Source organism: Marmota monax, unplaced genomic scaffold (assembly GCF_021218885.2).
Source record: "Marmota monax isolate L192 unplaced genomic scaffold, Marmota_monax_Labrador192_F-V1.1 WCK01_AAM20220418_F8-fsc00853, whole genome shotgun sequence".
Classification (NCBI taxonomy): Eukaryota; Metazoa; Chordata; class Mammalia; order Rodentia; family Sciuridae; genus Marmota; species Marmota monax.
Genome location: NW_026694900.1, coordinates 43,108 through 68,077, shown reverse-complemented (window position 1 = coordinate 68,077; position 24,970 = coordinate 43,108). Strand labels below are relative to the sequence as shown.

The 24,970-nt window shown below is 52.0% G+C and overlaps 1 protein-coding gene and 1 long non-coding RNA gene across 2 annotated transcripts; one reads left to right on the top strand and one right to left on the bottom strand.

Annotated features, from left to right (window-relative positions):
- Window positions 1–2,343: 2,343 nt before the first annotated feature.
- LOC124080918 (transcription initiation factor TFIID subunit 11) lies at window positions 2,344–3,563 on the bottom strand. Its single transcript, XM_046426990.2, has one exon. It carries the CDS (start codon window positions 3,542–3,544, stop codon window positions 2,909–2,911), a length of 636 nt encoding a protein of 211 aa, XP_046282946.1. The 5' UTR covers window positions 3,545–3,563; the 3' UTR covers window positions 2,344–2,908.
- Window positions 3,564–15,075: 11,512 nt separating this feature from the next.
- On the top strand, window positions 15,076–19,521 carry LOC131423506 (uncharacterized). The gene is made up of 2 exons (XR_009225176.1): window positions 15,076–17,994; window positions 18,782–19,521. It is a non-coding gene; the product is annotated as an uncharacterized LOC131423506 (long non-coding RNA).
- The last annotated feature ends 5,449 nt before the right edge of the window (window positions 19,522–24,970 follow it).

The window sequence follows — 24,970 nt, the reverse complement described above, 5'->3', positions numbered from 1 at the left end:
GGCATACTCTCATTTCTAAGTTTTAGAGATACACCCCATCATCACCTGCCAAGTACTGCCCATATTTAATCTAACATAAAAACTAGTCATTCTGATATTGGCCCATAATGCCTCAATCTGTGGCCCTACAAAGAACCTTTACAAGGAAAAATTTCCTCCTGGAAGCTGGGAAGACCTCAGAGACATAAAAAAAAGGGCACGGGGGTTGGACAAATGTCAGACCGTTTCACCTAATCATCACAATTACCCTTCAAAATAAGCATTACTTCCCCCTTAATCTTTAGAAAGGTTAAATACCTTCCAATGGAAAGGTCAGAGAGCGGGGCTGAGAGTCAACTAGACCTGTATGCATCCCTCAACTAAGTACCCTCCCCATGGCACCTGCTGCCACCCCTGCATCCCAAGGTTCTCTCCCAATTTTCCTTACTTCTTTAGGAATGTTTTCTGGCAACAAGTGTTTTCCAAAGCTAAAGCAGCTCTGAGTCAGGCAGGATGACGATTCAGGAGATGGTTCACTATGCTTTGGTTTCCTTAAGTGTAAAATCGAGATGATCATTGACTTCCTTTATACAATTATCATAAGAATTGAATAAATTATTAATACATGTTAAAAACACTTGGGTTGGGGGTGTAGCTCAGTGGTAAAGCACTTGCCCAGCATGCATGAGGCCCTGGGTTCAATCCCCAGTACAGGAAGGAAAAAAAGCACTCAATAAATATTAACTATTATTATGAAAGTCAGGCTCCGTGAGTGAGTGTATGTGCATGCTAAATACAGGACTTCTCAGAGCTTTTAGCATTTTGAATCCTGTCTTGGCCTGGGGAAAGATAGTGGTACAATGTAGAGGACTGCTCAAACTTATTTAATGTCTGATAATTTTTCATTCAATGTCTCAGCATTTCCCAGAGTACTTTTTGGAGCAGATCATAGAATACTCTTTCCTCTAATATCATGTTGCTGGAAAATCTGTATCTCTCTTACAAGATTCTTATTTAAGTTATTTAGTTTGAACCATTTCCCTGTATAAGGAGAGTAGGTGAATTAGTACTAGTTAATCTTGCCTAATTTCTGTAAAGAACTACAGCACTGTTGCCAATTGAGTGGGGCTGACAGGGCCATCTGCTTCTTCCTTCTATAAAGATTTGCACAGAGTTACTTGCAAAAGAGGAGTTCCAGCCATTGGACTCAACCCAGGAGCTCATATTTCCCCCAGAACTCTTGGTAAGATGAGTTGGGTGCTTTATGTGCTTGTTTCAATATAACCGGTTATGAACTCAGTTTTATAAATCCACCCATTTCCTTCCCGTGACACTATCAAATTGTGGAAGTGGTTGATAGGATGGAGATGCCTGTTCCCTCCCTAGATCACCACCCCTGAGCCACCCCCCACCCCGAATGTTCCCTGAAGCCCCATCTGAGGTTTTGTTAAAAAAAGATTACACCATTGCTTTCATCATTGTTATCTGGAATTTGTCCCTCTCAACTGTCCAGGTGATAAAGCATTGTAAGATCCTACTTGGTTTTTCTGACCACTCCAGTGTATTGACCCCCAAAGCACCCCTATTCCTTACCCTCCCCTCTGTCAAAATCACAATCTTCATTCCCAAGCATTCTGTGTCTCATTCTGAAAAACACTTTTTTCTGAAGGTGTTCATTCATTCATTCAAAAATGTTTGTCTATTTAGCAACAAGCCAGCACTGTTCTAGGTACTGACATGAAGCAGGAAACCAAGCTAACAAAAAGCCCCACCCAAGAGAGCTTGCAGTCTGGTAAGAAAGACAGACAATAAGCAAAACAATAGATAGGAAATACAATGTGTCAACCAGTGAGAAGCGTGAAGGAGAAAAATAAAACAGAAGAATAGGATGCAGATAGTTGCCAGAGAAGATGTCTCTGAGAAGGTACCATAGGAAGAAAGTCTGGGAGGAAGTGAGGGACCCAAACATGTGCAAAGATGTACAAAGATGTGCGGGGCAAGAGCCATCCAGGCTGTGGGAACAGCAAGTGCAAAGTCCCCAAGGGTGAGAGAACAGCTGGCCTGGTCAAGGGACAGAGTGGAGGCTGGCAGGGCTGGATTCAAGTAAGCAAGGGGCAGCCTCTGCTGGACTGAATGCCACTTGGCTTTTACTCTGCAAAAGACAAGGAGCTATTAGGAAGGCCTGATAGAGGAGGGACATGCCCCTGCAGATGTTGCAATGGGATCATCCCAGCTGCTGTGTTCAGAGTAGTCTGCAAAGAGCCCAGCAGGGACTAATGTCTTTTTTTTTTTTTTTCACAAAAAAGTCAAGACCAGTTTTATTTGGACACCAAAAAAAAAACCAAAAGTGATGAATTTATTCCCATTCCAATCAGCTTGATACAAAATGAATACACATACAGCAAGTTGAAAAAATTTAATGATCACTCACCAATATCCACAGGAGAATCTTAAATATTAACAAGCACAAATTATTCCACTACTCCTGTAATCACTGTGTCCTTCACAGTAGAGAATTGTAAGTCAAAAGTTTCGGTTGTTTCATCTACTTAAAACCAGACATAAGCCAAGTCTCAGCAAATTTAGGCTTCAATGAGAAACCATCAAAGTTCTCTTGGAAAGGTTTTCTCTCTCTGAAAGCAGCTCCCCTTTCCAGAAGATGCAGAAGGCTCATACACTTCTCTTCCAACTAGCCAAGAGACAGTTAAATACCTCAAAATGCTGTAAGAGGTTCTAAAATTTAGTCAAGGCAAGTATGAAGCAGGCCATATGCCTTCTAGGTGTGTCAGAAACAAGATGGGAGAAAGACATTAAAATCATCATGGATTCCTTGGAGGACAGATACCAAAGCACCAGGGCTGAAAGTCTCACATAACAGGAAGTCTGGAACCAGTACTCCTGTCCATAATTGGCTTTTCCAGGCTTTGGTCTAGAAGAAGATAATTTTTTTGTGCTTCGAGTTGGGGATTTGCCCCTTTGACTTTAACCTCCGAACTGCCTCCCTCATGTGTTTGGGTTGTAGTGGTGGCATTTCTCCCCACTTCTCACACACATCCAGCGCTTCTTCAACCACCTCCCCGACGAAAACCTTGGAAATACCAGACATAGCAATAACAACATTCTGGGACACAGAGGTGCCAGTGATGGACTGGATCAGCCTTTTAATGGCCGCCTTAGGGAAAGCTGACCGGCGATACATTTCATATCGGTTCAGCTGCTCCTCAGAAAAGGAAGAAACCAGGATTTGCATCTTTTGAATCTCATCTTCATCCACTTTCTGCTTCTTCTCTTTCTTTTCTTTGGTATCTATTTTCAATTTTTTGGCTGTAGGAGTAAGTAATGATGAGTCTTCCCTTTCAACTGCTGTTAAATCTGAAATGTCCTGACTCTTCAGCTCGCCTTCTTCGGCTGCGGCTTCTTTCAAGTCCGCATCTCCGTCTCCATCCGTTTCCTCTGGGATTCCGTCGTTGTCGGTAGTCCCGGGGACACCGGGAGGAACGGTCGTCTCATCTGACTCCCCTGTCTCTCCACCTTTGTCCGCCGGCGACTCTCGGGCATTGTCCATCGCCGCCGGGATTGGAGCAGAGATCCGGGACTAATGTCTTCTTGAGGGGTGGTGAAAAATGAGTGGATTCGGATCATTTTGCAAGAAAACCTAACCAGCTTGTTGATGGATGTGATGTGGGTGTGAGAGAGAGAGAGAGATAGCAAGGCTGACCTCAGAGCTTTGGGCAGCTGAGAGAGTACAGCAATTTACAGCAAGGGAAAAACTTTAGAGAAACGGGTTATTTTTCCTATTGGGGGTTTCTTATCAGGTGCTTAGAAAGGGATTGGCTGGCAGGAGCTCTGCTTGAGACAGGTTAAATTTGAGAGGTTTGTTACATTAGTGCTCATTCAGATGTGAGTTTGCATTTCAGAGGCAAAGTCCAAAATAAAGATGTTAATTTAGAAGCATTGGTGTAGTTGTGATTTTTAAGACCATAAGACTGAATTATGCTAAATTAATCCACTCTGAGTGGTCAATGACAGGTACCAGCTTATATTGTCACTTGTCTCCCCTCCCCCTGCAAAAAAAAAAAATCTACTTACAGGAATTTGGGTATTAGCCAATAGGTGTAGTAAGCATCTTTCTGGGCAAGTGGAGCCCAGAACACCCCAAATCTTTCTATTCCACCTGGATCCTTGTTATAACCCAGGAGTACTGGTGTGCTCCTGGGTTATAAAACCAGTGGTCTCCAAAGTTGGAAGTACACATGCCCTGATAGTATGCACGGTGACTCCATGAGGGAAGGTCTAAGAATTAGCAGGGTTTTTAAAAATCATTTAATTTATCTATCCTTTTTTTAAACACCTTTTTTTAAAAACATTTATTTTGTAAGTGTAGATGGACACAATACAATGCCTTTTTTTTTTTTATGTGGTGCTGAGGATCGAGCCCAGGTCCCGCCTGTGCTAGGCGAGCGCTCTACAGCTGAGCCACAATCCCAGGCCCATTTTAAACACCTTTTATTAAGCCTACCTTCAAATAATATTATTTCACCTCGTGTAAATAACAATGTAAGAACCTTACAATGATATATTTTCAATTCCTACCCCCAGGCTTTGTGCTATTATTGCATTATATTTTTAGTTTTTAATTTCAATCTATTTTTTAATGGGTGCATTACAGTTATACATAAGAGTAAAATCAGTGTGATATGTTCTTACCTGCACATGACATAGTTTGTCCAGCGGTTCCTCCACTCTCCCATCCCTTCTCCCTCCCCCTCATCCCCTTTTCCACTCCACTGTTCTCCCTTCTGTTTTCAGATCCCCCCTTTTTAAAAAAATTTTTTTAGTTGTCAATGCACCTTTATTTTATTTATTTATATGTGGTGCTAAGAATGGAGCCCAGTGCCTCACACATGCTGGGCAAGTGCTCTACCATGGAGCCATCACCTAGCCCCAGATCCCCCCTTTTTTGTTCCTTACTTCTCTCTACCTTCTGCATATGAAAGAAAACATTCAACCCTTGACTTTCTGAGTCTGGTTTATTTCACTCAGCATGATGTTCTCCAGTTCCATCCGTTGACCAGCCAATGACATAATTTCATTCTTCATTATGCCTGAGTAAAACTCCATTTTACTCTTCTTTACCAATCTTGTTTTGTTTTTGTTACATATTGAGTAGACATTGTACAATTTTATAAAAATATTCATGAATATATTAACAACACATAGTATACCCAGGGACCACCCACACCCATCGTTAAGAATTTGAATTTACCAAGAACTTGAAGGCTCCCTATGCCAAACCACATTCCCTTCCTTTCCTTCCCTTCTTGAAGGCAGTCCTTTGCCTACATGGCATGTTGGTCAATATTTTCCTTGTTTTTATGATTTTACCATGCATATTTGAATCTGTAAACAATGTCATTTAGTTTTGCATATTTCCAAACTTCACACCAATAGCCCAACACTCTTATTCTTTTGCAATTTGCTTTATTCATTCAATGTTCTTGACCTAAAATTCACCCCTATTGTTGCATGTAGCTGTGCTGTATTCTATTGTATGAACATGGAACAATTGCCCCTCCATTCTATTACTGAAGGACAACTGTTGAAATAGTTCCAGCTGTTTTCCAACTTGTGCTATTACAAATATTCTCATTTATGTCTCCTGGTACTTATGTACAAGAATGTTATAAGAATTTCCCACCCTTTTATTTTCTATTTTTATATACATGTAGTGAGTATCTAAATAAATAAATGCATATATTGGGAGAGCATCTGTAAATTTACTTGGCAAGGATATCTGGTCATTGCCTTCACTTCTATACATATTTATTGTCAATTTTTAAAATTCATATCTTTTGTGAGACTATTTCAATGCAAAAAAAAGATATTTTTTTCTTTCCTGCCTCTAAAATATATTCACCCCACAGGAGCTGCAATGAAATCTCAAGGACACTTCCACCCAATTCTCCTTTCTCCTGCTAGAATTTCTGAGCTGAGTGTCGTGACGAAAACAAGTGATGGTAAGTGCCTGTTCTTCTTAGTAGATGTCAATGAAATGGTTCCTGTACTAAGCTTACACCTGCTAAGTAATTCAGAGCCTCCTCATCCGGTTGTATTTTCTGGCCTATCTCTACCTCTTTGTTTCTCTACTGTGATAGTACATCTCCATCAATGCACTTGACTGTAAAAAGCTTTGCAGGGAATATGAGGTATCTGAATGTCATTCAAGACCTTGCACTCACTACAGGAGTCTTACCTACAAAATTCCATGGTCTCAGAGACAAAAATATACAGTATCACTTTGATCGAGACAGTAAGAAAAAAACAAATGGAAAGGGGGTGAATGCAGGGGGAAAATTGGAGAAAGATTGTCTGGCACTCTCATGCTACTCATTTTGAGGGAACAGTAGCAAAAGACCAAGTGGGACAAAGAAAACTCTACAGGCAAGCACCCCTAATCACTTACCTCACTCCTAGAACATACTAGTGTGGCACTCTCTATCAGAGGAGGAGGGACCTGCAAAGTAGGAAGAAAGCTTACAAGATTCACATTCAAGATGCACAACAAACCCTTTAGCACACACACACACACACACATACACACACAAAAAAAACTTATTTTACACTTTTCTTCATCCTCTGGAAATCCTAGTCCTATGCATATATATAAATGCTCAGTCAATAGCTGATAAAATGACTTAATGGAAAAAATAAATGTATGAGTGGGTCAGGAACTTGAATGTAAATGGAATGCAGTAGAATAATGACCTTCTTAACCTGGGCAACAGGAAGGTTGACAGAGCTGGAAGCTTTAATTAGGAATGACTCTAGCTCGCCCTGTGTTGGTGGGGACCAGTCATGAGCAGGGGAGGGGGCCACCATAGCTGAACCATTGCTGTCCAGGAATCCTCTCTCTCTGGTCTCTCTGGTCTCTGGACCAGCAAGCCTGTTCTTCCCTGGCCTGACCCAATCCATTTCCAAAAGAAAGGACCCCTTCTTGGGTTTTGCCCAGCTTCAGTCTTTGGACAATTCAGGTAACATTGCTGGTGTGAGCAGAAGGAAAGGAATGAAAGAATGAGTGGATGGGGGTATAGACAGTAAGTTCAAACAGAAGGTTAAGGCAGGAGGCCCTGGATCATCTAGGAATTATTTAGCTCTCCTGCTTTCAAACTTCTCTTTAACACTGTGACCCTATACTCAAGTGTTAAATAATATAAGTAAATGAAATAGGCCACTCTGCTTAAAGAAAGGGGAAGACTTTCCCCCATCCCTTCCTATCTCGAAGCCCCTCAAATCTGTCCCAAGAGGGCCTCTCAAGTAACAACTCAAAATCCTCAGTATAATCCAAATCGTTAATTTTATAGATGGAGAAAGAGATGCAAAAAGAAAGATCGTCTGTGGTCCCCAGATTATCTCTCCCAAGCCCACCCCACAGCCTGTTCAATGGCCATTTATTTTGACTGCTCAGTTTGGTCTCAGGTTGAAGTTGAGCCAGTCTGAAATCTAAGCCAACAAAGAGCATGAGTGCCCTCTTGTGGCGTCGAGGAACATTTCCATGCTTCTCAAACTTTTCTTATGACCCAGGAAAATGAAAGATATTCTGGAGTAAACTGGAGGCGGATGTGTTCCCACCAGCACCCCTCAGGAAATGAATTTATGTTACTGTTGTTATTTTAACTTAAATATTTATTCAGATTTTTTATTCTTATCTATATATCTGGCTCAGTGTCCTCTTCTCCCCCCTGAAAATCTTTCATCTAGTAAGTTCTCCAAGAAACCACTGCACAGGCCCATGGACTCTGAGATGGGTGGAGTTCAAGTGAAGCCTCCTTTCTGAGAATCAAAGTCTAAGCCCTTATCAACTCCATTGGAATGCAACTAGGTTTTGTGACTGGAGAGGAAGTCAACTATAAACACAATTATAGAGAACAGGAGAACATCTCCCATAGAGAGGCAGCCATGTCGACAGTGGACACAGCCAAGCAAAAGCCCCAAAATGGATGATCTGGCCTCAAACTGAGCTTGAAATATTTTTAGAACTCTGAAGATAGGACAGACAGATGGACTTTCACTTCCTCCTGAGGCTGGACTGCCAATTTCTACTTATGTCAAAATAGAGGTGGTGATGCTGGTCTGCATGAAGCCTCGGACCTTAATAACACTAACAAAACCTTTTGCATGTTTTTTCCGTACTAAGAAAGCTCAAGTCTTCTCTTTGAGGAGACGGAATTATATGACTGGAAGCAAACATAGTTTTCCTGAGATCCTGCAAAGATAAGGCCAGGGTTTTTGCAGAAGTTAAAAATCAACCTCCAGCAGAACCTGTGGTGACAAGGAGGCACAGACCATCACTGTTGGGTCTGGGTGGGAACAAATCCATGAGATGCAGAAGCAGGAAGAGGGCAGAGACTCCAGGCTGAGGAGGGATAATTTAGTTACTTTTAGGCAAGAACCACTTAGAATAAGGATATTAAGGAGCAGCTGGTGGTTTCCCTAATTGATTGCATTAGCTCAGATTAATGAGGCAATGGGGGTGTTGTGGGTAGATGTTGGCAGAAGTGGAGGAAGGATCGTGCCCAGGACATTTTTAATATTGGTAAAACAGAGCTATGTGGAAGGTTGAGTTGTACTCAAAGATTAATCAAGAAAAAAAATCGAAGCCCAACCTGAAACCTGACAAAAACAGATTAATACTTCCCAATCCTGCCAGTGATGTCAACCCCACCAGTGATGTCAATCTCACCAGTGATGTCTAGATGTTAGTGTTTCATGCTGCAAATCCCAGGGAAGTGAAGGATTCATTTTAAAATATTGGCTAAGTCATCTCCTGAAGGCTTGGGTGACCACTTCACTTTTGTCGTTGTCATTATATATACCAGATTTTCCTTATTTCCTTATTACTGGTATGCTATCGTTATACATAGTAAGAGATTCTTTGTTGAATATTCATACATGCATATAATGAACCTTGATTTGAGCCCCTTATCCCAAATGAAGAGAAACCCTGCAGTTTGGAACTAATATCCTACCAATCCTCATAAGTACTGTGGCAACAGTTATCAAATGTTGAATTACTTCCTGGACAGTTAGCAAGTAGCCCGTTCAGTTCTCTTGGATGCTGTCCCATTGCTTCCCTGTCCCCTCCCCAGGGAGCCCCACCTTCTCCACGACCAACACCACCCAACCTAAAACCTAGGGCAGCTGTTTGCTTAAGCTGTGTTCATTGGACCTGGCTGGTGCCACTCAAAGAGCTCATTATCAAAAATTTTGAGCATCAGGTACCTGTAGAGGGACAAAATCTGAAATCAAAGCTTCATTGATTTTAGAAAATGACCTTGGAAATTGAATGTCATAGAGCCAGGCCCATTTTGCCTGTCCCCCCAACACCCCACATATACAGTATGCCAATCACTATATAATGAGTTTTTCAAAAGACTTAGATCTTACTCACAAGGCGAACAAGCATGAAGGTTTCTCGAGTTTCAATTCATCTCCCTGAAGATAGGTTTAAGGATATAACGAGATAAAGAAGCAGGGTGATTTAAGGCGTGGGGAGAGGTGATTGGAGGTGAAGTGATCAGTGGTCCCCACATGCATAGTCAAACCTCATGGTTCCTCATGAGCTGTGTGTTCAGAAAATGGCAGCATTAGCATGATCTGAGGGTGGAGCTTCCAGCCTTCTGAGATCAACAGGTCACTCACTGGGCACCTACACAGACCCATGTGAAACTTTCATGCTTTCAACAAAAGCAGACTGAAGGACCTGGACCAAACAAGGGACAAAGGAGGGCACTGCGAGGGGATACCTGGCGTCTAGAGGTGGGGGGAGGGTCGATAGTGAGCCAGGACCCATTTAAGGAGCCCAGGCTAGGAAGAAGAAGGGGGTGAGGGGTCTGGGAAGTGCCAGGATACTACAGCACAAGGGTAACAGAGGGGAGGCGGGGGGGGGACTGGAAAAGGGGGCCTGAAATCAAGGGAGTTGGATAGGGTCCTCGAGAAGGATGGCCAGGGACTCAAGCAAGGAGCCAGGTCCAGGAATGGAGAGCCAAGTGCAAGCACCTGGGCCTGGGTGCATGAAAAGGGACAGGGATGGCGAGGGGAGGGAGGGGGAATGGGGAGCAGGTGGCGCAGGGGGAGGAAAGCTCAAGGCTCAGGTCCACTGCCTGGTGGCAGGGTTCGGGAGCAAGGCCCTGGCTGAGGGAGGCCAAAGGGCCCAGGCAAGGAGCAGGACTCCTTTTTCCCAAAGGGAGCCCACAGGGCCAAGAGGCCAGGTCCTATCCCCTGGCCCGGGTGAGCATCTTGGGAAGGGGATAAGGAAAGCAGGCCTGGCAGAGACAGAAATTACAGGAGGGCCAAAAGAGGGCACAGCCTGAAGGGCCGCAGGAGGGGTGTGGGTGGGGTGGGGGCCAGGACCCCAGCAAGGAGCCCAGGTTAGGGACCTAGAGGAGGGAGAGCAGGGAAGTGCAGGGCTGGGAAGGTGGGGCTGCACTAGGGTACTGCAGTACAGAGAAGCCATGGGGAGCAAGGAAGCAGCTCCAGGGAGGGGTCCACAGGCAAAGCCCTGGGAAGCACAGAGCAAGAAGGGCCACCAGAGGCTCAAGCTAGGAGCCAGGCCAGAGAATGGAGAGCCAAGGGCCAGGGCTGGGGCAGGGGGACAAGACTTGGGAGGGAAGGTAGGGGTTCCAGAAGGGGGGCTGCAGGCTCCAGGCTGAGGGCCACTGCTAGGTATCAGGATTCCGGGTGCAGGACCAAGGGCCCAGGGAGAGCAAGGGGCCCAGGGCTATGTTTCCCATAAGGCGCTCTGGATCAGATGAGAATCCAGGGCCAGGGACCTAGCAAAGGAAGCCTGGCAAGGGAAGGGGGCTAGGAGGAGGGTGATGGGAGGGCACGGCGGGGGATCGGTGTGGGTGCCCAGAGGGGCGAGAGCCAGGACCCAAGCCAGGAGCCCAGGCAAGGGACTGACCTGACTGACCAAGGAGGAGGAGACACGCCAGTGCCAGAGGAAAGTGTGAGGGGAAGGGGAGGAAAGGGCTGTGTGAGGAACAGGAGATAGAGGGAGATGCAAGGGGCACTGAGGGGAGCGCGCTTGGGGGCCCAAGCAAGGGGCCCCCAGGTCAGACCCTACACTAAGAGATACAATGCTACACCAAGGGACACAAGGAATGCAGTCAGGGGCTCAGGCGAGCTGCCAGTCCTGGGGACTGGAGCCCAAAGGGTCAGGGTTAGGGAGGGCTGAGTTAGGGTAGGGGCAGCATGCAAGGCTAGAGGGCAGGGGAGGGAAGGGAGGGGATGGCTCAGGGGTAGGTCAGTACAAGTCCCATGTCCACGGCCAGGCATCAAGGTTCAGACACTGTAGGGGAACCAGGTGAGGGCCAGGGCTGTATTTCCCATAGGGAGCCTTCAGGGTGCAGAGGCCAGCCAATTCCACTCCTCTTCTCCAGGTGAGTAGATCCTCAGAGGGGTACCCGTACCAAAGGAGGGGCAAAAGAGGGCACTGTGAGGGGATACCTGGCCTGTGGAGGTGAGGCAGGGGTCAGTGGGCAGCAACAACCCATTTGAGGAGCCCAGGCTACAGAGAAGCATGGAGAGCAGAGGGTCCTGGCAGTGCCAAGATACCACAGCATGAGGGGAACAGAGGGGAGGCACAGGAGGGGGGCAGTAAAAGGGGTTTGAAACCAAGGGACAGGGAAAGAGTCTATGAGAAGGGTGGCCAGGGGCTCAAGCAAGGAGCCAGGCCCAGTAAAAGAAAGCCAAGTGCTAGCACCTGGGCCTGGATGCATGAAAAGGGACATGGATGAGGAGGGGAGGGAAGGGAAGGAGGGGATAAAGGGAAGCATCTGCGCAAGGGGAGGAAGGCTCAAGGCCCAGGTCCACTGCAGGGTGTCAGGGTTCGGGAGCAGGGCCCAGGCTGAGGGAGGCCAAAGGGCCCAGGCAAGAGTCAGGGCTATGTTTTCCCAAAGGGAGCCCACAAGCCCAAGAGGCCAGGTCCAGTCCCCTGGCCCAGGTGAGCATCCTGGGAAGTGGATCAGGAAAGCAGGCCTGGCAGAGACATAAAGGACAGGAGGGCCAAAGGAGGGCCTCAGGAGGGGTGTGGGTGGGGTAGGGGCCAGGACCCAAGCAAGGAGCCCAGGCAAGGGACCTAGAGGAATGGAGACCAAGGGCCAGGGCTGGGGCAGGGGGCTCAGGACAGTGGACAAGACTTGGGAAGGAAGGCAAGGGATCTGGCAGGGGGCAGCAGGATCCAGGCTGAGGGCCACTGCCAGGTGTCAAGGTTCCGAGTGTAGGACCAAGAGACCAGGGAGAGCAAGAAGCCCAGGTGAGGGGCAGGGCTCTGTCTCCCACACTGGCTCAGATGAGAATCCAGGGCCAGGGACCTGGCAAAGGAGGCCTGGCAAGGGAAGGGAGCCAGGATGAGGGCGATGGGAGGGCTCGGCAGGGCATTATGTGGGTGCAGAGAAGGGCGAGAGCCAGGGCCCCAGCCAGGAGCCTAGGTAAGGGACTGACCTGCCTGACCAGGATGAGGAAACCAAGGAGCAGGAGACCCTAGAGAGCCAGGGGAAAGCGCGAGGGGAAGGGGAGGAAGGGGCTGCGTGAGGAATAGGGGACAGAGGGAGGTGCAAGGGGCACCCAGGGGAGCGCGCTAGGGGGCCCAAGCAAGGGCCCCCATGTCAGACCTGATGTGAAGAGACTCCATGCTATGCCAAAGAACATGAGCAATGCAGTCAGGGGCTCAGGCGAGCTGCCAGGTCCAGGGAATGGAGCTCAAAGGGTCAGGATTAGGGAGGGCTGGATTGGGGTAGGGGCAGCATGCAAGGTGAGAGGGCCGGGGAGAGAAAGTAGGGGAGCTAGGTTGGCACAAGTCCCACGTTCACTACCAGTCATCAAGGTTTGGGCACCGCCAAAGGGGACCCAGGCAAGAAGCAGGGTTGTGTTTCCCATAGGGAGAATCAGGTTGCAGAGGCCATCCAAATCCACTCCTCTTCCACAGGTGAGTAGATACTCAGAGGGGGACCCCAATCAAAGGAGGAGAAAAAGGCGGCACTGTGAGGGGATACCTGGTGTGAGGAGGTAGGGGGAGTCGGTGGAGGAGCCCAGGCTAGGGAGAAGCAGGGGGATTAGAGGGTCCGGGCAGTGCGAGGATACAGCACAAGGGGTACAGAGGAGAGGCACAGGAGAGGGCTGGAAAAAGGAGCCTGAAACCAAGGACTAGGACAGGGTCCTCAAGAAGGGTGCCCAGGGGCTCAAGCAAGGTGCCAGGCCCAGGAATGGAGAGCCAATTTCAAGCACCTGGGCCTGGGAGCATGAAAATGGTCAGGGATGGGGAGGGGAGGGAGGGGAGAAAGGGGAGCGGGTGGTACAGGCTGAGGAAGGCTCAAGGTTCAGGTCCACTGCCTGGTGGCAAGTTTTGGGAGCAGGACCGGGTTGAGGGAGGTCAAGGGCCCACGCAAGGGGCAGGGCTACGTTTTCCCAAAGGGAGGCCAAGTCCAGTCCCCTGGCATGGGTGACCATCCTGGGAAGGGGATCAGGAAAGCAGCCCTGGCAGGGTCAGGGATGAAGGCACAGCCTGAGGGACCTGTGGACGGGTGTGGGTGGGGTGGGGGCCAGGACCCCAGCAAGGAGCCCAGGTTAGGGACCTAGAGGAGGGCCCAGTCCAGGGGAGAGCAGGGAAGGGAGGGGCCAGGAAGGAAGGGCTGCACTGGGGTATTGCAGTACAGGGAAGCCAAGAGAGCAGGGAAGCTACCCCTGGAAGGGGCCCGCAATCAAAGCCCAGGGACACAGGGAACAAGAAGGGCCACCAGATGCTCAAGTGAGGAGCTAGGGAAGGTGGCTCAGGACAGTGGACAAGAACTTGGCAGGGAAGGCAGGTGATTCAACAGGGGGCAATCAGGCTCCAGGCCCCGGGCCACCTCCAGGTTTCAGGGTTCCTGGTGCAAGACGAAGCACCCAGGGAAAGCAAGGGGCCCAGGCGAGGGGGCAGGGCTCTGTTTCCCATAAGGCACCCTGGCTCAGATGAGAATGGAGGGCCAGGGACGGGGACCTGGAGGAGAGGACCGGGGGGTGGGGTGGGGGGGCTCTGCTCAGGGTCGCGGTGGGTGCGGAGAGGGGTGAGAGCCAGGACTCAAGCAAGCAGCCCAGGCAAGGGACCCACCTGACCTAGGACGATGAGGGACCCAAGAAGCAGGGAGACCGCGCGAGGGGAAAGCAGGGAAGGGGAAGAAGGGGCAGCGCGAAGACGAGGAGAGAGTGGGTGGGCGGCGCAAGGGGCAACTATGGGAGCGCGGTAGGGGGCCCAATCAAGGGGCACCCAGGTCCGACCCGACACTGAGCGATGCCTCGCGATTCCACACAATATGACACAACTCCACACGACACCACACAACTGCACACAACACCACACAGCACCACTTGACACTACGCCACACGACAAACGCGGTTAATGGCCCAGGTGAGGACCCAGGCCTGGGGACTGGAGTGCAAAGGGTCAGAGTTGGGGAGGGCTCGTTGGGGTAGGTGCAGCTTGCAAGGCCAGAGGGCAGGGGAGGGGATCGCCAAAACCAAGGTCAGCGCCAGGCCCACGTCCACTGCCAGGTGTCAGGGTTTTGGCATCAAAGGGGGCCCAGGTGACGGACAGGGCTGTGTTTCCCACAGGGAGCCTTCAAGGTGCAGAAGCCAGCCAATTCCACTCCTCTGCCCCAGGTAAGTAGATCCCTCAGAGAGAGACAGGACCAAAGGAAGGCTGAGGAAGGCAATGTGAATTGATCTTTTGCTTCCGGAATTGGGGGGGCGGTCATGGGGAACCTGTACCCATTCAAGAAGCCCAGGCTAGGGAGAAGCAGGGGGAGGGGAGGGTCTGTGAAGTGCCAGGATACACAGTACAAGGGGAACTGAGGGGAGGCACAGTGGGGGCTCGAAAATGAAGCCTGAAATCAAGGGACAAGGACAGGGACAGGGTCCTCGAGAAGGAGAGCCAGGGGCTCCAGCAAGGAACCAGGCCCAGGAATGGAAAGCCAAGGCCCTTGGCCCTGGCCAGGGTTGCATGAAAAGGGACAGGGCTGGGAAGGGGAGGGAGGGGAGAAAGGTGAGCGGGTGGCACAGGGATGGGAGGGCTCAAGGCCTAGGTCCACTGTTGGCTGGGTGTCAGGGTTGGACAGCTGGGCCCGGGCTGAGGGAGGCCAAAGGGCCCAGACAAGCAGCAGCACTACATTTTCCCAAAGAGAGCCCACAGGGATAATAAACCAGGTCTATTTCCCTGGCCCTAGTGAGAATTCTGGAAAAAGAATCAGTAAAATGGGCCTGGCAAGGACAAGGACGACAGGAGGGCCGAAGAAAGGCACAGCGTGGAGGCCTGAGGTCTGGAGTTGGTGGGGTGGGGACCAGGACCCCAGCAAGGAGCCCAGGCTAGGGACCTAGAGCAGGGCCCAGGACAGGGGAGAACAGGGTAGCGGTAGCATGGGGCCAGGTAGGAGGGCGGCACTAGGTTTCTGCAGTGCAGGGAACCCAAGGGGAACAGGGAAGCGGCCCAAGCAAGGGGCCCGCAGTCCAAGCCCAGGGACGCACAGAGCAAGAAGGGCCACCAGAGTGTCAAGCGAGCAGCCGGGCTTGGGAATGCAGAGCCAAGGGCCAGGGCTGGGGCAGGGGGCTCAGAACAGTGGACACGGCTGGGGAGGGAAGGCAGGGGATCCGGCAGTGGGGAGCCATGCTCAAGTGACAGCACCACTGCCAGGTGTCATGGTTTGGGTGCAGGACCAAGGGCCCAGGAAGAGCAAGGGACCCAGGTGAGGGGCAGGGCTCTGTTTCCCACAAGGTGCCCTGGCCCAGATGAGAATCAACAGGGCAACAGTAAAATAGGAAGTTTATCTACATTGAACTCTTTCGCAGAGACTCTTTTGCTGACAGTCCTAAAATCAGTCATGGTGAAGATTTCTGGAGAAGCCAGTTAAGACTTTTCTGTGGAGAGAGGGGGTGCCACTTCAATACAAGGGGAACAGAGGGGAGGCACAGGAGTGGGCCCGAAAAAGGGGCCTGAAATCAAGGGAAAGGGACAGGGTCCTGGAGAAGGGCAGCCTCAAGCAAGGAGCCAGGCCCAGGAATAGAGAGCAAAGTGTGTTGGCCTGGGCAGGGGTCCCATGAAAACAGACAGGACTAGGGAGGGGAGGGAGGTAAGAATGGGGAGTGGGTGGCACAGGGGGAGGAGGGCTCAAGGCCCAGGTCCACTGCTGGGTGTCAGGGTTGGGAGCAGGGCTGGGCTTGGGGAGGCTAAAGGGCCCAGGCAAGGGGCAGGGCTCCGTTTTCTTCTAGGGAGCTACAAGGGCCAAGAAGCCAGGTCCACTCCCCTAGACCGGGTGAGCATACTGGGAAAGGGATAGGAAAGTGGGTCTGGCAGGGACAGGGACAAAAGGAGGGCCAAAGGAGGGCACAGCGTGAAGGGCCAGAGGATGGTGCTCGAGGCTGGGGCCTAGGACCCCAGCAAGGAGCCCAGGCTAGGGACCTTGAGGAGGGCCCCTGCCAGGGGAGAGCAGGGAAGGACACAGCCAGGCAGGCAGGTGGCACTGCAGTGCAGAAAAACCAAGGGGAGCTGAGAAGTGGCCCAAGCAAGGGGCCTGCAGTCAAGGCGAGGGACGTGCCAGGCAACAAGGGCCACCAGAGGCTCAAGCGAGGAGCCAGCCAGGGAATGGAGAGCCAAGGGCTGAGGCTGGGGCAGGAGGCTCAGGAGAGTGGACAGGGCTGGGGATGGAAGGCAGGGCATCCAGCAGTGGGCGGGAGAGGCAGGATCGAGGACCAGGGCCGCTGCCAGGTGTCAGGGTTTCAGGTGCAGGACCAAGGGCCCAAGGAGAGCAAGAGGCCCAGGCGAGAGGCAGGGCTCTGTTTCCCATAAGGCGCTCTGGCTCAGATGAGAATCGTGGGCCAGGGACCTGGCAAAAGGGGCCTGGCCAGGGATAGGGGCCAGGAGGAGGGGATGGGAGGGCTTGGCGGGGGTCATGATGGCTGCGGAGAGGGGTGAGAGCCAGGACTCAAGCAAGGAGCCCAGGCAAAGGACCCACCGGACCAATGGTGATGAGGGACCCTAGGAGCAGGGAGACTGCCCAGGGAGAAAGCCGGAAAGAAGAGAAGAAGCGGCGCGAGGACGAAGAGAATGTGGGCAGGCAGAGCAAGGGGCACCTATGGGAGTGTGGTAGGGGGCTTAATCAAGGGGCCACCAGGTCCAACCCAACACGGACGGACACCACGCAACTCCACAGGACGCGACCAATGCCGTCAGGGGCCCAGGCGAGGAGCCAGGCCTGGGGACTGGTTGGGGAGGGTTGGGTTGGGGTAGGTGCAGCTTGCAAGGCCGTAGGGCAGGAGAGTGGATCGCCAAGGCCAAAGTCCACGCCAGGCCCAAGTCCACTGCCAGGTGTCAGGGTTTTGGCATCAAAGGGGGCCCAGGTGAGGGGCAGGGCTGTGTTTCCCATAGGGAGCCTTCGGGGCGCAGAGACCAGCCAATTCCACTCCTCTGCCCCAGGTGAGTAGATCCTCAGAGAGGGATGGGGACCATAGGAGGGCCAAAGGAGGGCACTGTGTGGGGATACCCTGCTTCCTGGAGCTGGGGCGGGAGTGGCTGTGTGGGTGAGGAGCCAGAACCCATTGGAGGAGCCCAGGCTAAGGAGAAGCAGGGGGAGCGTATGTTAGAGTCTGTAAACAAGTCAAAATAACACCTGGCATCTTGCCAGAGGAATGTTAGAGTTCATAAACAAGTCTGGATGGTGCCTGGCAAAATGCCAGAGGGAGTGGTTTGAGAAGTAACAAAAGCGAGCCATTAAGTGTGGAGATTCCTTATTGGTTGACTGATGTATCTAGTTTATGCTAATTAGATAAGCTGTGTGGAATGTATAAATACTGCTCCTGTCCTACAATAAATGGCTCCCACTCCTGCTGTATCAACGTACACAAGTTATTCGTCACCCCCCGGTTATTCTGCCCAGCCAGCCCAACTCCGGCAGATGGTGGCCCGTACCGGGAGTCCCGGGACACTCGGGGGTAAGTGACGAAAAAAAGCTGCCCGTCCATAGATAGGACGGGAGCAATCTGCTCGTCCCTAGGCAGATAGGGTGAGAGGAAAAATGGCCATTTCGAGAAAATGGAGAAGATTGATACAGTATGTTTGTGTCTTATTTTGTCTCAGTGTATTGTATTGTCTTTGTGATGAGAATATTAAAGGGGTGAGAAGTAAATTGATAAGGGAAGGAGGCACCCCAGTGGAACCAAGAATAGTTAGGGCATGTGTTGATAAGAGCCCAGGAACTCTAGTCAGAAAGAAAAAGAAAGTTCAGAAGAAGAAGGATTATCAGGAAAAAAGTTGCAGCAAAAGGCTATTACTGAATACTTTTCGTTACCGGAGGGTGCGTGAATCGGCACGCAGCGGCTGCCACGTGCGCAAAAACGCTCATGGCGCAGCAAGGTTTTTCCAAGCAGCAGCAGCCGGCTCTTCCCCGCCCCCCGCCCGGGGAGCGGGACACCACTGTGAGAGCCCAAATCCAAACTTGACTGGGAGGCATGGTCTCGCAGGCTCTTGCTCCCTGTGCACGGAAGCAGTTTGAGACCGGGACTCTCCCCAGGGCCATCTGGGGCTGCCCGGGATGCTACAGCCAGCAGAAGACGCTACCAGCGTCCCTGATGTTTGGTCATTTTCAATGCCAATAACTAAGCTACAATGGTTCTCCCACACCTGGAAGCTAATGAGTAATGAGCACCTTTAAGGCTTATTTCAAATGTAAAATCCTTGAGATAATGTACTAAATTGTTCAGAAGGTTGTTTTCTTAGTAGAATGCTACAGGATTTTCTTTAGCCATCCGGAGTTCCTGCCTTCGTCCCAGTGCCAGTGAAAACGAGGGTGGAAGAATTTCCAGTGTTGCTGAGAACCGGACAAAACTTCGGCTGAGAAACGGACGAGACTTCGGAGCTGTTGCTGTTTCTGCTGCTACAGTTTAGGCTAGCTGCCTGCAGAACTTACCTGGACTGTGATTTAAGCTAGTTGCCTGCAGAACTTACCTGGACTGTGAGTTAATCTATTGAGACACTGCTTTACCTGGACTGAGACAACAAACTATAATCTACAACAAATTGTAACTCGGTATCTTTGCTAACAGTGTCATTGCTGGTATAATTTTTCCAAGGGCTTCTTGCATGGAGCCATCAATTGGCTTGGTATTGTGGCATTTTGTATCCTCCCTTTCTGTTTGTAGCAGGTTATTTATGGTGTTTCTGTAAAAACCACTATGGTTGTTATTTAAATTAAACAAAAGGGGGAAATGTTAGAGTCTGTAAACAAGTCAGAATAACACCTGGCATCTTGCCAGAGGAATGTTAGAGTTCATAAACAAGTCTGGATGGTGCCTGGCAAAATGCCAGAGGGAGTGGTTTGAGAAGTAACAAAAGCGAGCCATTAAGTGTGGAGATTCCTTATTGGTTGACTGATGTATCTAGTTTATGCTAATTAGATAAGCTGTGTGGAATGTATAAATACTGCTCCTGTCCTGCAATAAACGGCTCCCACTCCTGCTGTATCAACGTACACAAGTTATTCGTCACCCCCCGGTTATTTTGCTGCAGCCAAACAGACTGCGGCAAGCGTAGGGTCCGGGCAGTGCCAGGATACCACAGCACAAGGGGAACAGAGGAAAGGCACACAAGGGGGCTGGAGCAAGGGGCCTGAAATCAAGGGACACGTTCAGGGACAGGCACAGGGTCCTTAAGAAGGGCAGCCGGGGGCTCAAGCAAGAAGCTAGGCAGGCCCAGGAATGCAGAGCCAAGTGCCAGGGACCATGCAGGGCTTAGGAAGGGAGGGAGAGGACAGAGAGGAGCTGGTGGTGCAGGGGGAGGAAGGCTCAAGGCCCAGGTTCACTGCAGGGTGTTGGGATTCAGGAGCAGGGCCCCGGCTGAGGGAGGACAAAGGGCCCAAGGCAAGGGGCAGGGATATGTTTTCCCAAAGGGAGCCTGCAGGGCCAAGAGGCCAGGTCCACTCCCCTGGCCCAGGTGAGCATCCTGGGAAAGGGATCAGGAAAGGGGACCTGGCAGGGACAGGGACCAAAGGAGGGCACAGCGTGAAGGGCCGAAGGATGGTGCTGGTGGCGTGGGGGCCAGGAACCCAGAAAGGAGCCCAGGAGGAGGGCCCATGACAAGGGAGAGCAGGGAAGAGTAGGGTAGGGCACACAGGAGGCACCAGTGGACTGCAGTGCAGAAAACCAAGGGCAGCGGGGAAGTGGCCCTAGCAAGGGGCCCATAGTCAAGGCAAAGGACAAGCGGAGCATCAAGGGCCACCAGAGGCTCAAGCAAGGAGCCAGGTCAGGGAACGTAGAGCCAAGGGCTCAGGCTTGGGCAAGGGGTTCAGGACAGTGTTCAAGACTTGGGGATCCAGCAGGGGGCAGTCAGGCTCCAGGCCCAGGGCCACCTTCATGTTTCAGGGTTCCTGGTGCAGGAGGAAGCACCCAGGGAGAGCAAGGGGCCCAGGCAAGGGGCAGGGCTCTGTTTCCCATAAGGTGCCCTGGCTCAGATGAGATTCCAGGGCCAGGGACCTGGCAAAAAAGGCCTGGCAAGGGAAGGGGGCAAGAGGAGGGCGACAGCAGGGGGTCAGGGTGGGTGCACAGAGGGGCAAGAGCCAGGACCCAAGCCATGTGCCCAGTCAAGGGACCCACCCAACCAATGGTGATGAGGGACCCAAGGATCAGGAGACCTGTGAACGCCAGGGGAAAGCACAAAAGGAAGGGGAAGAAGGGGCTGCGCGAGGACCAGGAGACAGAGGGAAGCACAAGAGGCACCTAGGGCAGCCCGCTGGTGGGACCAAGCAAAGATCCCCAGGTCAGACACAACATGAAGATCCATGCTATGCCAAGGGACATGAGGAATGCGGTCAGGGGCTCAGGCGAGCGCCCAGGCCCAGGGAATGGAGCGCAAAAGGTCAGGGTTAGGGAGGGCTGGGTTGGGGTAGGAGCAGCATGCAAGGCGAGATGGCAGGGGAGGGGAGGGAGGGAATCTCTCAGGGCTGGCTTGGAGCAAGTCCCATGTTAACTGCCAGGCCTCAAGTTTCAGGCTACAAAGGGGACTCAGGCGACTGTCAGGGCTGTGTTTCCCATAGGGAGCATTTAGGGTGCAGAGGCCAGCCAATTCTGCTCCTCTGCCCAGGGTGAGTAGATCCTCCGAGAGGGACATTGGCCAAAGGAGGGGCAAAAGAGGGTACTGAGGAGATACCTGGTGTGTGGAGGTTGGTGGGGAGGGTCGGTGGGTTGCCAGGACCCGTTTGAGGAGCCTAGGCTAGGGAGAAGCAGGGGGAGCGGAGGGTTTGGGCAGTGCCAGGATACCACAGCATGAGGGGAACAGAGGAGGGGCCAGCAAAAGGGGCCTGAAACCAAAGGACAGGGACAGGGTCCTCGGAGAAAGGAGGCCAGGGGCTCAAGCAAGGAGTCGGTCCAGTAATGAAGGGCCAAGTTCTAGCACCTGGGCTTGGGTGAATGAAAAAGGACATGGATAGGAGAGGTGGGAGGGGAGAAAGGGAACGGGTGGCACAGGGGGAGGAGGGCTCAAGGCCCGTGTCCACTGCAGGTGTCAGGGTTCCTGAGCAGGGCTCAGGCTGAGGGAGGCCAAAGGGGCCAGGCAAGGGGCAAGGCTGCGTTTTCCCAAAGGGAGCCCACAGGGCCAAGAGGCCAGGTCAAGGCCCGGGTGAGCACCCTGGGAAGGGGATCAGGAAAGTGGGCCTGGCAGAGACAGAAACAACAGGTGGGCCAAAGGAGGGCACAACCTGAAGGGCCGCAGGAAGGGTGTGGGTGGTTGGGGGCCAGGACCCCAGCAAGGAGCCCAAGCAAGGGACCTAGAGGAGGGCCCAGGCCAAGGGAGAGCAGGGAAGTGCTGGACCAGAAAGGCGGGGCTGCTCTAGGGTACTGCAGTACAGGGAAGCCAAGGGCAGCAGGGAAGCAGCCCCAGCGAGAGGCCTTCAGACAAAGCCCAGAAAAGTACAGAGCAACAAGGGCCACCAGAGGCTCAAGCGAGGAGCCAGGCCAGGGAACAGAGAGCCAAGAGCCAGGGCTTGTGCAGGGGGCTCAGGACAGTGGAAAATACTTGGGAGGGAAGGCAGGGGATCCAGCAGGGGGCAGTCAGGCTCCAGGCCCCAGGTCACCTTCAGGTTTCAGGGTTTCTGGTGCAGGAGGAAGCATGCAGGGAGAGCAAGGGGCCTAGACAAGGGGCAGGGCTCTGTTTCCCATAAGGCACGCTGGCTCAGAGGAGAATCCAGGGCCAGGGACCTGGCAATAGAGGCCTGACAAGGTAAGGGGTCCAGGAGGATGGCGACGGGAGGGCACGGTGGGAGGTCGGGAGGTCGCAGTGTGTGTGCGAGAGCCAGGACCCAAGCCAGGCACCCAGGCAAGGGACCCACCCGACCGATTGTGATGAGGGACCCAAGGAGCAGGAGACCTGAGAGCACCAGTGGAAAGCGCGAGGGGAATGGGAGGGAGGGGCTGCGCGAGGACCAGGAGACAAAGAGAGATGCAAGGGGCACTGAGGGGAGCACACTAGGGTGCCCAGGCAAGGGGCCCCCAGGACCTGACAAGAAGAAACTCCACACCTTGCCAAGCAACACAAGGAACCCAGATTGGGACTCAGGCTAGTGGCCAGGCCTGGGGACTGGAGCACAAAGGCGCAGGGTTAGGGAGGGCTGGATTGGGGTTACGACAGCATGCAAGGTGAGAGGGCAGGGGAGACAAGGGAGGGGATTGCTCAGGGCTAGGTTGGCGCATGCTTCAAGCCCACTGCCATGTGTCAAGGTTCGGGCATAGATGGGGACCCAGGGGAGGGGTAGGGCTGTGTTTCCTATAGGGACCATTCAGGGCACAGAGGCCAGCCCATTACACTCCTCTGTCCCAGGTGAGTAGATCCTCAGAGAGGGACCTGAACCAAAGGAGGGCCAAAAGAGGGCACTGTGAGGGGATACCTGGCATGCGGAGTTGGGGGAGGGGTGCTCGGTGGAAAGCCAGGACCCATTCGATGAGCACAGGGTCGAGAAAATCAGGGGAAGTGGAGGGTCCTGGCAAATATCACAGCACAAGGGGAACAAAATGGAGGCACAGGAGGGGGCTGGAAAAAGAAGCCTAAAATCAAGAGACAGGATCAGGGTCTCCGAGAAGGGCGGCCAGGAGCCAGGGCCAGGAACGGAGAGCCTTCTGAGAGTGTGGGGGCGTGGTGCATGTAAAGGGACAGGTCAGGGGAGAAGGGGGAGGAGAGAAAGGGGGGCAGGTGGCGCAGGAGGAGGAAGCCTCAAGGCCCAGGTCCACTGCTGGGTGTCATGGTTCCAGAGCAGGTCCGGGGCTGAGGGAGGCCAAAGGACCCAGGCAAGGGGTAGGGCTTCATTTTCCCAAATGGAGCCAGCAGGGCCAAGACACCAGGTCCAATCCCCTGGCCCCGGTAAGCATCCTGGGAAGAGAATGGGGAAATGGGGCCTGGCAGGGACAGGGACAATAGGAGGGCCTAAGGAAAGCACAGCCTATATGGCTGGAAAGTGGGTGTGGGTGGGGTGGGGGCCAGGATCTCAGAAAGGAGCCCAGGCTAGGGACCTAAATGAGTAAGGGAGGGCAGAGAAGGCGGGGCGGCACCAGGGTACTGCAGTACAGGGAATCCAAGGAGAGTAGGGAAGCAGCCCTGTGGAGGGGCCCGCAGTCAAGCCCAGGGACTCACTGAGCAATAAGGGCAACCAGAGTCTCAATTGAGGAACCAGGTCAGGGAATAAAGAGCCAAGGGCCAGGATTAGGGCAGGGGGCTCAGGAAAGTGGACAAGGCTGGGGAGGGAAGGTAGAGGATTTGGCAGTGTGGAGCTAAGCTCCAGGCCCAGGGCCACTGCCAGGTGTCAGGGTTCCGGGTGCAGCAACAGGGGACCAGGAAGAGCAAGGGGCCCAGGTGAGGGGCAGGGCTCTGTTTCCCATAAGGCGCCCTGGTCCAGATGAGAATCCAGAACCAGGGACCTGGCAAATGGGGCCTGGAAAGGGAGGGGGCCAGGAGGAGAGCCAGGGGAAAGCACGGCTGGGGGTCGCAGTGGGTGTCGAGAGAGGCTAAAGCCAGGACCCAAGCCAGGAGCCCAGGTAAGGGACCCAAGGAGCAGGAGACCCGAGAGCACCAGGGGAAAGCATGAGGGGAAGGGGAGAGAGGGGCTGTGCGAGGACCAGGAGACAGAGGGAGGCACAAGGGGCACTGAGGGGAGCGCACTATGGGGCCCAAGCAAGGGGCCCCCAGGTCAGACCTGACAGGAAGCGACTCCACACCACACCCCGCGACACAAGGAACCCAGTCAGGGGCTCAGGCTAGCGGCCAGGCCTGGGGACTGGAGTGCAAAGACTCAGGGTTAGCTGATAATCGGTCACTTGAATTTTCCCCCTTTTTGAATTGCCTGTTTATTTTCTTTGCCCAAGTTTTTATTGTGGTATTTGTCTTCTTTTTTAAAGGTCTTTAAGAACTCTTTATACATTAATGATACCAAGTATTTGCCACAAATATTGAAGATTTTATTCCCTCATATTGTTGCCATATTTTTCAAAATAAAACTATTTCTTCCATCCTACCTTCCTTCCTTGCTTTCTTTATCTTAACTTCCCTTGATAATAATCTTTTTAATATTTTTTGATCAATATGCATCTGTTCTCATAATTGTGATTGATGTATTGTGTTGCATATAAGTATTCAATTTATGAGCTCTTGCAAGGAAGTGGCTAACACACTGGCAGCTGTAGGAACAATTGCTGCTGCAATAGTGATAGCAATAATAGTGGCTATGAGAGTAGCAAGAAAACATTTGTGACTATATAATATTATTCATCATTGAGTATAGATAAGACATTATGCTACGGACAGGTAAGATGACCTGGAATCCATCCATGAGTTTGTTGTTTTAAAATTATCATTGCAGTAATATTTAAAGTGATATTATGGGTAGAATAACAAGGGGCTTGATTTTCTTGAAGGGTAACTTTACAGGGCCAT

Excerpts from the sequence above, each read along its gene's own strand:
- LOC124080918 (XM_046426990.2), bottom strand. The coding sequence starts at position 3,544 with ATGGACAATGCCCGAGAGTCGCCGGCGGACAAAGGTGGAGAGACAGGG.